The sequence below is a fragment of the Wyeomyia smithii genome, chromosome 3, assembly GCF_029784165.1.
Source record: "Wyeomyia smithii strain HCP4-BCI-WySm-NY-G18 chromosome 3, ASM2978416v1, whole genome shotgun sequence".
NCBI classification, from domain to species: domain Eukaryota; kingdom Metazoa; phylum Arthropoda; class Insecta; order Diptera; family Culicidae; genus Wyeomyia; species Wyeomyia smithii.
The window spans coordinates 183,178,774-183,192,842 of NC_073696.1; the positions used below are offsets into that span (position 1 = coordinate 183,178,774).

Sequence of the window (14,069 nt, forward strand, 5' to 3'; positions counted from 1 at the left end):
CCGACATAGGTGTCGATGGTTATGGGGTGGCGTGATCCAATCACAACCAACCCAACTGGCCTAGATTCAATTCTAGCCGACACCGGGAGATTTTATGAGGCGAAAAACCTCTGGGATCACGCCTTCCATCGCATGAGGAAGTAAAGCCGTTGGCGCCGGTCCGTTAATCAACGGGTCGTAAGTTAGGGTCCTGGGTGGAGTCGCCTCCCGGGCGTCGGTGATTGGCACAAACAACAGTGGCGGAAATAGACCGACGGAAAACAAGCGAGAATAAAAAAATTGTATCAAAATATGTTATTCGTATCTCGCGTTGATAGAATTTTGTAATTTTTTAGTTATGCTCTTCTGATCGGGTAGGGACACCAAAATTCACAGAAATGGTTGAATAGCTTCCGGTTTGAGCCTTTGGAGTGCACCTGTGTTATCGAAAAAAAATATGAAAAGTTGCTGAGGGGAGTAAGGCCTACACACCCATAAAGTGTCATTGAATTCTGAGAGGGTGCTGGCAACATCTGGTCGACTTGGCGTGTAATGCTTTTATAAAAAGATGATCAAAATCAAAATCAGCCTAAGTTAATGAATTATTAAAAAAAAGCTTCTTGAAAGAAAAAAAATTGAAAAGACTGTGTATAAAACACGATCGCAAGGTTAACGTAGAACTACGCCAGCCTGTCCCATATCGATGTATTTTTACGATAGGTTAGGTTATACACTACTAGGTTATACGGTTAGGGTGTCATTGAAATTAATTATTAAATTTGGTGGTCTGAAGCGTTGAATTTCAGTAATAATTCTTTTTCAATTCTCTTTAACAATAACATTAAAATAGATTATCTTGTATCAATATGTTCATATTATGAAATAACTCTTTGAAAATCATGTGGCGGCCCTGAATAGATTCGAAATGGTAATTAGGGGCGCTTTATGGCCTCTAGATATAATTCCGGTTCTAGGAATACTCATAACAGGCAGTACTTGGCCATTTTAGATTGTTTTCCAACAACCGGCAGCCACCATATTGGAATTCAAAATTGCATCTGAGGTCAATTTCTGGCTTCTAGCCATCATTCCGATTACAGAAATACCTATATTGGATAATATTTTATGCCGTTTTCTGAAAACGGAAGTTACGACTCTAATTGCGTCTGGTGCGGTTTCAGGTCTGTGAGCATGATCCCGAATTTGATCATTTTTGACTATTTACATTACAAACTATTACAGGCAACGGAAGTCAGCATCTTTAACTTGAAAATAGTATCTAGAGATGATATCCAATTTCTGGGCACCATTATGATCCCGGAAGTATCCATATTGGGTGATATTCGGTCATTTTAAAACTGCGTTCAAAACAAGGCTTTATATTTTTCAATACTACAGTAGTTATTGTCATAAAATCACAAATATCCGCATTATGGTGTACACCAGACCTCCCAGCTAATCTCGAGGTACGGTGCTGGTCAACAAGCCAGTCGTCGTAGGTTCGAGTCTTGGCTCGGGAGAGACTGTTAGTGTCACTAGGATCGTAGCGCTAGCTCCGCAATTGTACACTTAAAAGTTGGCTGCAAAATCAGTGCATAATGAACAGAAGGTCAAGTTCCGAATCGGAATGTAGCACCAAAGCTTTGCTTTGCTTTTTGAAGTAGAATACTTCTCTCAGGAAGTTCGGCTACATAGGGATGTGAAATAAAAATCTAAAACCGAAAAAAGTGAAAAATATGTCCAATTTCAAATGCTAATAAATCGGTTAGTACTCGATGGATTTCCTTCGTTCTTGCAGCAATAGATTGGAAAATCTTCTAAGATTCTTCCCAAAATAAGATAATTGTAATTTTATTATTCACACTATTGTACTGTTGAAAATAGTCAAGCCTTGTCAAAACGAAAAATTCGACCTCTGATTGGTCGTTATATGCTTGCTTCCCAAGCACGGTCGACAGGATCATATACCTTGCAATTGAAAACATGCTATTTGGCCTATATAAGAGCCTGCTTCAGCCGGAGCCGCTCATAATAGTTCTAGACAGCGACAACAGCAGTTGTCCTTCCTTAGCAGCAACACTAGCCCTGTGGTTGGTCACCACGTCTCAGGAGCAGCGCGGTTTTTCTCAGCGTGTGTCGCCAGACAGCCATTATTCCCCCCGTGTTGGGGCAGCATGATGATTGCCATCAGGAAATCCAATTTCGGAAATCAAAATGCCTTTTTTAAGGCAAATAAACAAGTCATTGAAAGTTAATAATTTTTGTCAACGCAAGCAAGCATTCTGTGTTGCAGCCTAGCAATTCAAATTTGTCGCACCCGTCTAATTCACTGAATGTGAAATCGCTTCCACAGTGCATGTTGTCCGTGTATCTTAATTCCACCAATGTTAGGGCAGCTCAAAGGTTGTAATTAGCAACCGATTTTTAACCGCAACATGCTTTTTTCAAGGCAAATAAAAAAATAATTGAAGGTTAATAATTCTCTGGCATCAACACAAGCAGACATTCTGTGCGGGATGCAATCAAATTCTGTTGTAGTTGTCTAATTTTTACTTTCACTTTATTTAGTAAACCCCCCACTGTAGGGGCAGCGCAAAGGCTGCGACCAGCATAACCCACATTGAATAATTAACTGCCCTGTTAGTACGCATTCACAAAAGCAGTTAGTTCGACTATGTAGAGCTAATACGTAGTCGATTCAATCAATCAGCATAAACAGAATTTCATCGTCTCCCAGCTGCCAAGTTGCAACATGATGCAACACGCAACAGCGAGCAAACGAAATCGCTTGATGTTACAAACCGCAATAAGATACGGGTTAAAACCGTTGCGTGTGTGAGAGCACCATCGGTGTTTATTCGCTGGATACACTATCTACTGAACGCAAAATCTGCTTACATGCGACACGGGGACGGGAACATTTTCTTCAACCAAGCTGCACAACACGACACAAAACATGTTATTTTGTTGCTTCAATGAGAGTGCTATCGGTCCGGCTCGACAAGAAATCATTTTTGTGCATCCGTGCTACGAAACTGAGGAAAAACTTTAGAAACTGAAAAAAGAGGTGGAGCTTATCAAATGATCGCTCTGAGCCGGAATGAAGTCACACATATTTTTCAAGTTATATCATTCCACCACGTACGTAAAATAATTCATTCCTATTTTCATCCCTATATGAGAGCCTGTTTTAGTCGAAGCCGCTCATAATAGTTCTGAACAGCGACGACAGCAGTCCTCCCTTAGCAGCAGCGGGAGCGAGCGGTGGGTACCATCGATAGCGGATAGCGGCCACAATTGTGGCATGGCTGCGAATAGCGTTGCAGTTGCTAAGCAGTTGGGCCAGCGTATAGCGGCCACAACTGTGGCATGGCTATGCATAGCGTAGCTGTTGCAGCGGGTATATCAGCATCGATAGTAGCAGGGTCAGCTGATGCAACGACACTCCCTTCACTAAAATGCTGTTTCAGCGTGGTAGCGGGAAGCATCAGCAGCAGGCTTGCATGAAGTGAATACATCAGCCAGCAACTTTCTCTAAGGCCTCTGCCATTAGCGAACTTATACATTAGAGAAATGACAATACACTCACCGTTAAGGCAACTGTCAACATCAAAACGGGCGAGCTGTATAAATTTGCATTGCCGTTATCCGTTTTGATGTTGACAGTTGCCTTAACGGTGAGTGTCTTGTCATTTCTCTAATGTATAGGTTCGCTATCTGCCATAGTAGACGCGAGAAGCGGCGCGAACCGATACGCTCGGCCGTAGGTTAATGTACAGCTCTACTGATGGCTGAACATTAACCTACAGCCGAGCGAATCGGTTCGCGTCGCTTTTCGCGTCTATTAGGGCAGAGGCCTAATGGGAAAGTTGTATCATTTTGTTCAGAAGAATATTATTGTCGGTAATATTACAGAGATGCGATTGCGTAAATCTGATTATGAATTGAACAATTGTTCTTTTGAGAACAAATAAAACACTTATTTGAAAAGTTAAAAGCTTTTGGTACCAATAGCAGTATAGTGACAGCCTCAGCGGTAGATGCAGATGCAGCCGGTACTTCCCTGAGGCCGATGTAAAGGTAAATGGGAGCAGCACGGCGAAACAGTTCGGGTTATGCTTAGACGCGCGTCATTTTTCGTTGTTGATATTCCCCACATGAAACGACGCGCTTTCGTATGATAGCGGTGGTATTAGCAGTAGATGCATTTGCCAACAAGCCGTGTCTAGTTTTCAATGTGAAAACACCTTTCTCACTGTGTTGACCGTGCGCCTTAGTCCTCACTATCAAGGTAACACAGAGATGTAAGATAAACACTACATCCTATGATAAATTGAACAATTGTCCTTATAAGGACAACAAATGAATTAATGAAGATTTAATTTTGAATTAGAATACTTCTCTCAGGAAGTTCGGCTACATAGGGATGTGAAATGAAAATCAAAAACTGAAAAAAGTGAGAAAAAATTCAAATGCTAATAAATCGGTTAGTTTTCGATGGATTTTCTTCGTTTTTGCAGCATTCGATTAGAAAATCTTCTAAGATTCCTACCAAATGCATGAAATTGCAATTTAATCATTCGAACTATTGTACTATTGAAAACTCTTAAGCCATGTCAAAACACAAAATTTGACCTCTGATGGTCGTTATACCGCGCTTTCCCAAGCACGGTCGGCAAAGTTATGGACCTAGTAAATTGGGAATGCATCATTTGGCCTATATAAGAGCTTCATCAGATAATAAACAAACATTTCATCGGATATTAAATTGAACAACTGAAATTTGAAGAACACAAATGATTATTTGAAGAGTTAATATTTCCTCGTTTTGCGCTATAATCCAAAGTTAATTATCTTCATCTACATGCATACTCTAATTATTATTACGTGTTTGCGTCGCTTAGTGTTTGGCTACGGTCATGCAGAACGCAAATAATGGCGCGATGCGATTCGGCAAGATGAAATCTTTTGAAATGTATAGCTCTACTTCGCCTTAAAAAGAGCTGTACATTTCACCACGGTAAGGCGAATCGCATCGCGCCGGCATTCGCGTTCTGCATAACCGTAGCCTTTGTTCCGTTCCCGTTTAATGATGTCGTATTAAATGAGCAAATTACAATTCGGCAGCACTTCAACGTCTCATTTGCACAAATATTAAGAATATTCAATGAACTTCATTCAAAATATCAGACAAAAAGAAATTACAATACTGCCAACTGACACGCAAGCAGCCGGGTTATCTTTCTTGTAAAAGTATTCTACTTCAACCTTGCGGTCGTGGCTTTGCATACAACCTTCTTGTGATTTTTTGTGGTCGCTTAGCTAATTTTCTCATCGATTGCTACAAAAATGAAGGAAATCCATTATGTATATACTAAGGTTTTAACGTTTGAGAGTGGACAATTGTCATGCCGGTATTTCAATTTGAACCCCTATTCTAGAATATTGCCGTAAGACGTGATTCTATGTCAAAAACTTGTAGGACCATACGGAGAATAAACTGAATAAAATCCTGCCGACCAATCGCAAAACAATATTTTTCAACTGAAATACTTCGAGCATTATTCCTAAGACCGATGGTCTGCATTAAAACTACCGATGATTAAAAAATTTAATATATTTTGTAACTCTCTAATTACTTCCCTCACTACGCTCTTGAGTTAAATGTAGTGAGAGCGATCTCGGGGTCGTTCTTCATACGCTAGCTGGACAAACCACACTGTTCAAATTCAATTTCGCGTGTCTCTGAAATATTTCACTCAATTCGGATGGGAACTATTCGCGGCTCAGTGACACCCACTAGCGGTCAACGTTAGCCCGCCTATACAAGCGAAACCTAATAACGAAGGTATGCTCAAAAACCGAGAGAGATGTTAAACTTTTTATCATCCTGTCCCAAGCGAGGGTGATAACCGCTTTACCGGTTCGAAAATTCCCGGAATGTAAATTACAAAAAAAAAAAGAAAAGTGTATGGACTCACTCTGGACAACTCAGGTCACTCTTTATCTAACTGACTTAACTTAAATCGTATTTAACTGACAGCTTATTTCTTGTTGGAACAACCTTCCTGGTCGTTTGCAGGCTATGCTCGGGTGGGGTGTCCTCTCCCTCTGGCTTCAATGTAGGCGAAGTCTCCTCCCTTGTGCCCCGGTACAACCGTCGGGACTACTCGCCAACGGGAAGCTGACGTAGCAAGGTTCCTCTATATCGGGGGGGGGGGGATGAAATCGGCTTGAACTGCATCCAAATCTCAGCTCTCTCAATGCTATTTGTCCAATTGAAAAGTCACCAATCTATCCTTTCATTTACCGCCTCCGCCAGCAGACTACTTCGTGTTTTAGTGAACCTCCTGACCTTCACGGACAATGGAAAGACCGACACGTGGACTGAATCGACCTGACGTCACGCCTGTAGCCGCAAAGTTGGATTTCTCAGAGGTTAGGTCTTCTGTGAAATAAAAGCTCGAAAGATTGTTTCCAAGAAACGGGAAAAAGGCCATATCAGACCTTTTTGCGTTGTTTTTTTTTTTTTGTTAATTCGTGGTGTGTTTCACGCCTTCTTCTACGTTTTGTGTTTCTTAGCTGTATACTACTTGTTACTAAACTGCCTTTTTCTACACAATTTCACTTGGCTTTTGATTCTTCTGTCCTTTGAAAGACCAACACTTCACCTTTTTATGTAATATAAATTATCATTAAATCTGACTTGATTTCCGTCGCGCACTTCTACTCTTGTTGGAGGCCAGGATCAGAAGAAAGACATCTCCCTCTAGGTCAAGCTTAAGAAGCTAAAAGTTATTAGATGAGAGCTCACCTCGGCAGCAAAACCGAAGTTTGACATTTACTCCGCATCCGCTGATGTAAATCGGGTTCCGGAGGACGCGGTTAGTGAATGTCCCTTGAGATTTTTCGGGGTATGTTCACACCATCCAGTCACGCAAAAGTTGTATGGTGCGAAACCAGTACAAAATTGTGCGTTTTTAGCGCAATTGTTGATGTATTTCGGAACCAGTACAATGATTGCGTGTTGGGCATAACGCAATGAATGCTCTAGCGTTTCTCCAATGTATTTGGAAGCTCCAAACTACTACACCTAAACAGTTTCAACTGGTATCAAGCAGCATTGCAAAGCGAGCGAGAAGCAAAACCATTCTCCTCCTTTCTGCTTGAGGACGAGACATATGCTACGCTTTTCAAGTCTTTTGCACACACGCTTTCGAGATACTTTTTCTTCTTCATGCATTCCTCTGAATAGCAGCAAGCACGCACCGACAGTATGAGTGAGACCAACAACACTGGTATCAAGTATGTTCAGCACGGGTGTCTCGCTCATTTCGTGAAGCAAATAATAATCCATGAGTAGCAGTCACTAATACACTCGACGTGAGAAATAAAGTGTCGGTATATGATACATATTCTGATTGCATTCTATGTCAATGTATTCGCAGTACAACCGTTGCGTTATGCGTTTCACACATTTATTGTGTGATTTCTGTGCAACATTTGTGCGAATCGGGAAGACACAACGATTGTACAAGACTTCAACTTTTGCGTGTAGGAGCAGGTATGACAGTTGGTACGCAGCCTCAGAAGTATACCGCTACCAATCAATTTGGCAGTGGTAGCATTCCTGTAGCTACTCTGATCGAACTATCAGCATGATTCACAGGGCTGAACGCAGGAGAACGACTGTAAATTTGACCAATCTCTTGGGTTGGAGACCCAAGACAATTTTAATTGGAACCGGTGGTTACAATTTCACATGAGTTTTTCCAAATATCCCGAGAAATGATTTTCTACTCACCAATGCATTCAAAAGTTAAATACATTGTGACTATAAATAAATTGCCATTATCTTTTTCAATTTCGATTCCCAACCCTTTAATTATTTTCATTCCAAGATGAGGTAAGTAAGGTAAAGTTTTATTTAACGGTGGATAACTATTGCATCTCCACCTCCGGCAATATTAATTCTGTCAAACCCATGAACCATGTAACTTGAGTAAATTTCATACCTTTTTGAACAGCCTCGTTCACCGAGATACAGTTTAACAAAGCGGACATCAACTGTAGGATGGAATGTTGTAGGCAGTTCATCTCCACAGGAGTGAGACTGCTCATATCACAACTGGCTGACTTTTTCCACCAAACACTTGTTGCTGGTTGAATTTGAAATGTTACCTGAGAGGTACTAGTATAACAACAGCTAGATGAATTGTCTTTGATTTGTTGTTATCTCAGAAGGGTTTTTTAATTATTCACATGAATAGTATTGATAACAGATTGTTTTAAATACCTACGTTGTCTTAATGCAATATTTTTTTACCTAACAGGCATTATTTTAATGAAAATTATCAATTACTGAAAAAACTAAAGAAATATATGAAAGAAATATCGTAGAACAACGAAAAATTGTAAATAGTTATTTTGAAAATATTGTTTTTTCGGTGCATTCTATAGAACACTCTACCAAACCCAATTAAATAGGCAGATTAAATTGTGGCGTCTTCTGCAGAATTGCTTATTATAAAATGTACCATAGCTTTTCCCAACAAAGTGGATCTTTATAGATAAAAACTGAGAAAAGTAAAACTTGTATCTCATAAAATATGTAGCAACTTCTATAAAATGGAGAATAATTAATGGAACAACTTTGCTGAAGACACTACAGATCTTAAATCATTTTTTTGGTCAAAATAATTTCGCTCACGCTTTTGCTGCTTTGGAAACAGTGTGCATGGGACAGTTATGCTTCCAACGCCAATTATCTGAAAAAATTTTTCTTTCCAGGTGTTCTTTCCGGATGTCGAACGTTGTGAGTGGTTGAACAGGGTATGTATATAGTAAAAAATTGAATCCAATAAAAATTTGTTTCGCTTCGCAAGGTTTTGAAACAAGTGTGGCCCAATGCGAATTTCTTCGCCAAAAACCTAATCAAGGAATCCATCGAGCCGAACATTCAACAAGCTCTGGCCGGGTACAAGCTGAACGGTTTCAAGTTCGACCGTATGATTCTTGGAACAATTGTAAGCTACTGTTATTCGAATCCTGTCTCTCTGTCAGCCTAACTGGAGTGTTTTCTCTTGTAGCCTCCTCGTATTGGTGGTGTGAAGGTGTACGATAAAAATGTGTCCCGAAATGAAATTATTATGGATTTAGATCTGTTTTACGCCGGCGATTGTGATATCAATTTCTCGCTGAGTGGTTTGCGAGGAGGAATCAAAGATTTCCAGATCCATGGTACGGTACGGGTAATCATGAAACCGTTGATTTCCCAGATGCCACTCGTGGGTGGCTTGCAGATTTTCTTTCTCAACAATCCAAACATTGATTTCAACTTGGTTGGAGTGGTAGATTTGCTCGACATGCCAGGTCTGAGTGACATTCTACGAAAAATCATAGTGGAACAGGTGGCTGCCATTATGGTGTTGCCTAACAAACTGCCAATCATTTTGAACGACAGTGTCCCGGCGCTTTCCCTCAAAATGCCGGAACCGGAGGTAAGCAAATGCATGCAATAGGTTTGTTTTGATAATCTCAACTCATTGCGGTTCTATTGCAGGGTGTTTTGCGAATACACGTCGTTGAAGCTAAGGATCTGATGAAAAAAGATATTGGCGTTTTGGGAAAAGGCAAATCAGATCCTTATGCTATTGTATCGGTTGGAGCTCAACAGTTCCGCACGCAAACTATAGACAACACTGTGAACCCCAAGTGGGACTACTGGTGTGAGGTAAGTCTAAAGCTTGATTAATACTAGATGGGTTAGAATCATATTATGCTCGCTGGTCTTGTACTCTAACATATTGTAGTAGCAGAGTTCCTGAGAGAGTTTGACTGGTTTGAATGTTATAAAAAACAATTTTATATCATATTAGCTTGAACGTTTTAATCAAAACCTGCAGATTCAGCTGAGTATAGATTGTGTATCAGGCAATATTAACCGATTGTTTGAAAAGACCGCATGTTCCTTTTAAAGGGTTTATTTCTGGCTAAACTAAATCGTGCATATTGCGATTGATTAGGCTGTATGCTGTTTTATTAATTCATTACGCTCATTTGAACTGATATTCATTGTCGTTATGGTGTCAGTTCTATATCGCAACACGTTCACTTAGGGTGATTCTATATGAAAATCAAGTAAGATTCATTTCAATATGAAGCATATCATGAATATGAAGCAGGACCAAAAGAAATATTTTTCGTACCTAACTATAATTGATTAAAACACGTTACGTTCTATACAACATACCACGTGTAACTCCATGTTTGAATGAATTACATTGTGCAACGATAATCACAGCTATGTAAATAGTAATTTGAAATAAAATAACAATCATCAAGTTGAATGCACTTCAATCGTACATGAAAGCTTCAGCAGCTGAATTTAAAAATCGCGTTGTTAGTGCCCACAAGTAGTGTCAGTAGCTAACTCCTGGAAAACTTTATTTTCATTTCTTTCTGTTTTTGTAGTTTCACGAACCTTTTGTTAGGTTTCGTCACGTTCATGGAGCCACAAATTGCGTAATTTTTGGAGGTGTGTTACTGCAAGCATTATTTGCTTCATGGTTTATTTGTTACTTATTCACTTGTATATACATTTCTGAGTGATACTGTGTATACAAACCCAACTGCCATAGTTACACGCTCCAAACCACAATCACCACCAAAACTTGATCGCATTTTGGGTACCATTCGACATGACGAAACAATAGGCTCAAGGAGATGTATGAAAGCACGCCCCGTAAATGTGTGAAAATTCCAGTTTTTTAACCTTTTATTCTTACACACCTATCAAACAAACAAACACCGCCATCATCAAAAACAAACATCCAATTTTCCAAAACAATTTATTTCCTGATTGAACGAACACCAATCACCAACTCCGCTTCGCTCCGAATTCGCTTATCGACCACAAAACATCCTGTAATGAAAAGGCATTTATCCATGCGGAAAGTGGGCAACAATTGCAGATCGTGCTCAATGACAAGGATGCCGGTGATGACGAATTGCTGGGAAGGTGAGATTGTTTTTGCTTTAATTTCGTTTTTTTAGGTTATTTTAAAGTAGGTTTTATTTATACCAAAAACGTAATCCATGTAATTGCTGAGAATTTAGGTTTGCGTTTGGTTTCTTTCCTGCTTTGTGTTTCGAAGAGTGTAAATAATTAAAAAAAAAAAACAGAAGTTGCGTTGTACATAGATGTCATTGAATAGTTGTACTTTATCACATATACACAGTTAAGAGTACGCTTTTCAGAAACAAACGCAGTCGTTCCTCGATTTCCTATTTGTAGGAATTCGTGCATGTGTTGGTGCAGTGTCGTAATTGAAAGGCTTCAGCGCTTGAAAATGTTAAAACATGTAACTAATATTATCATCCATCATTTCAAGTTTCACGTTATTTTACATAACCAGTTTAAAGGGCTATTCCCACTGCTTCCGTTCCGGGACCGGGCCGTGGCTGTTCCGCGTGTCGTCCGGGCTCGTTTGAGATTGATTGCATGCGTTCTTATGAACGCATTCACACCGACGTGCCGTGCCCAGACCGGAACAGCGTTGAGTTGCCGTCGTGCTGCCGCAGTGCGAGAGAACAACTTTCGTTGCCGACGATACTTTCTGTTGGCCGGAGAGTGCACGGAAGGCACTCGGGTGGATGCGTGTATGTTGTAGTGACATATTTCGCGCGGAGTGAGCTGCGGTATAAAAAAAGAGAAAGACGATCTTTCTCATACACACATTTCTCAGCCAGAGCGCAGCGCAGGCACGGTTCAAGCACGGCGCAGTGTGAATGCATGAAAAGTCCCGGACGAGCCCGGTCCCGGCCCGGTCCCGGAACGGAAGCAGTGGGAATAGCCTTTAAGAATTGAACATGTTTTGGTTTTGTAGGCTGAAGTTAACGCAACGTTAGGTCAAGAAATAGTACTCAACCTTTGGGACTGGGATCCAGGCTTATCAGGCGTCCAGAATGACGACTATCTTGGCAGGTGGTGATGGGCTTTCTTTTTATTCGCGTTCGCTGGTTGAGTTTTTCATTGTTCAACTGCATTCGGTTGCCTCAAATTAATTAACCTGCCTATTGCGCGCTCTGAATGTATACTTCCGATAGCATTACTAAACCCGACCCGAAACCAGCAAATATCCTGTATGAGCCTATTGTTTGATGATGATGTTAATTTTTTATAGATTAGGATATTTGAATCAAATTGTAGGTGTCAAACTCATCCTCATCTCGAGACAAATGTTGATATTTTAGCATATAAATAATTGCTCATCATGAAAAATCTAACACACATTTTTAATCTTCGCTAGAAAACTAATAAACCGTAGAAATATGTCATATTTTTTTTTCTATTATTATTTCCGTAAAGTTTCGGTAATTACTACTGGGGTGACATAAGTAAGTCACCTAGATTTTGGAAAACTTTCAGGAAACTACCTAAACTAACTTTTTTTCTGGGACATACTCTATATTTTAAAAACTTTTGTGCGCTTGTTCAAAGCACATTAACTATTTCTGTGGAACAATTAAATATTCCCAAAAATTAGCAAAAGTCTAGTTTTGTGTGAAGCCTTTGGCCAAGATCATGGCCCACAACTGATTGATTTTCAATTCCATCCTCATAGTTTTGGCCGAAAATAGTTGCAGTTTGAGAGTTAAGACACGACCGCATGTTTGACGTAGAACTACGGTTGATAAAAATAGTTAGTTTGCTTCTAGAATAATAAAACAATTAAGGGGGGACCCTACTCTGGAAAGTTTTAAAAAGAATATTTTTTTGTTATTTGTTTTTTGAATGTTTATGATAAGGTAGAGTATTCTGGTGTTTTGGCTCTTGATTAAGGTATATTTGAAGATGTATTTTGCATTTTGTGAGTGCAAATATAGTAAGTATTACGCTGTCGGCAGTGTTTTTCTCGAAACCATGTTTTTTCAGCTGGTGGTAAGTTTTTCTCAGCATCTAATGTACCGATTTGGCTGAAATTTGGTTTTAGAGTGAAAAAATAGATTATCTAACTTGCTGTTTTTAAATATCTGAATTTTTCAATTTTTACGATTTTTAAAGTGATGATTTTTCATGAAAAAAAAATATTTTTTAACTCAAACGGCTATGTAATAAGTTAGATAATCCATTTTTACATGCTGGAACAAAATTACAGCTAAATCGGTTCAGTACATGCTGAGAATAATTAACCAACAGTTAGGTACTAATTTAGATAGAGCATCCGCGTCCCCAGCTGCCAACAGCATAATATTCACTATATTTGCTTATACGATATGGAAAATACATCTTGAAATAGACCTTCATCAATTACCAAAACACCCGAGCACTTCACTTCACTCTAAACATCCGAAAAAAAATCAGGAAAATCCATTATTTCTCGACCTTCCAGAGTAGGGTCCCCCCTTAATAGGTGATAGCTAATAGACTGTACGAAATGAGAATTTACGCTTTGGCAAATCACCAATGCTTACACCTCTCTTGGCAGCGTCCTTTCCTTTTAAAAAAGATCTTGGTCGCTGGATATTACAGTTTTTATTTTTTTTCTCTAACACATGTTCCATAAGCTTCCAACTTCTTCATCGACAAAGATCTATCTTTTATAATAGAATTCGAATTACTTGTTGATTTAAACAGTTGTTTATAAAAATATTAATTATTAGTGGAATAATGGCCGTTTCACCGAAAAAAAATTTTTTTTTGAAATACATGCGTCGATTACGATGAAAATTCAGTAGGTTGACTGAAATCATAAGACTCAGACAGGTTCATTAGTTTTGGGGTATTCCGAGTCCGTAAACGATCATTTTTAGAATAAATTTAGCTTGTGCTGACGTTTTTCAAAAAACTCAGTTTTTTGAGCGCAACAAATTGATTTTTTTTCAGTATAATTAAAATGTATATATAAAATATATAAATAGTATTTTTTCGGCATTTGTTGTCGTGGTCAACAGCGCTCATATCGATCGCGCTAATCCGTTGCTTACGTTTCGATTGAGCAAATGACGAAGAACACAAAGTATGTAGAATAATATATTTATCAAATACATAATATCAGCAAGCTTGATTTACACCATTTAAGCTGGTG

At 39.2% G+C, this 14,069-nt stretch overlaps 2 protein-coding genes across 12 annotated transcripts in view; one reads left to right on the forward strand and one right to left on the reverse strand.

Moving 5' to 3' along the window:
* The window catches only part of LOC129731708 (uncharacterized), a 101,453-nt gene that overhangs the window by 35,708 nt on the left and 51,676 nt on the right, over nucleotides 1-14,069 (reverse strand). The gene's annotated exons all lie outside the window — the stretch shown is intronic.
* LOC129731703 (extended synaptotagmin-2) overlaps nucleotides 1-14,069 on the forward strand; it is a 52,331-nt gene that overhangs the window by 27,751 nt on the left and 10,511 nt on the right. For 8 of the 10 annotated variants that reach the window (XM_055691910.1, XM_055691908.1, XM_055691914.1 and 5 more), the window contains 5 exons: nucleotides 8,770-8,811; nucleotides 8,865-9,005; nucleotides 9,069-9,479; nucleotides 9,542-9,712; nucleotides 11,868-11,965. In XM_055691910.1, coding sequence (XP_055547885.1) covers nucleotides 8,770-8,811; nucleotides 8,865-9,005; nucleotides 9,069-9,479; nucleotides 9,542-9,712; nucleotides 11,868-11,965 — 863 coding nt within the window. Of the gene's footprint in view, nucleotides 1-8,769; nucleotides 8,812-8,864; nucleotides 9,006-9,068; nucleotides 9,480-9,541; nucleotides 9,713-10,916; nucleotides 11,000-11,867; nucleotides 11,966-14,069 lie in introns of all 10 variants that reach the window. The other 2 variants (XM_055691913.1, XM_055691911.1) reach the window with 2 other exon arrangements.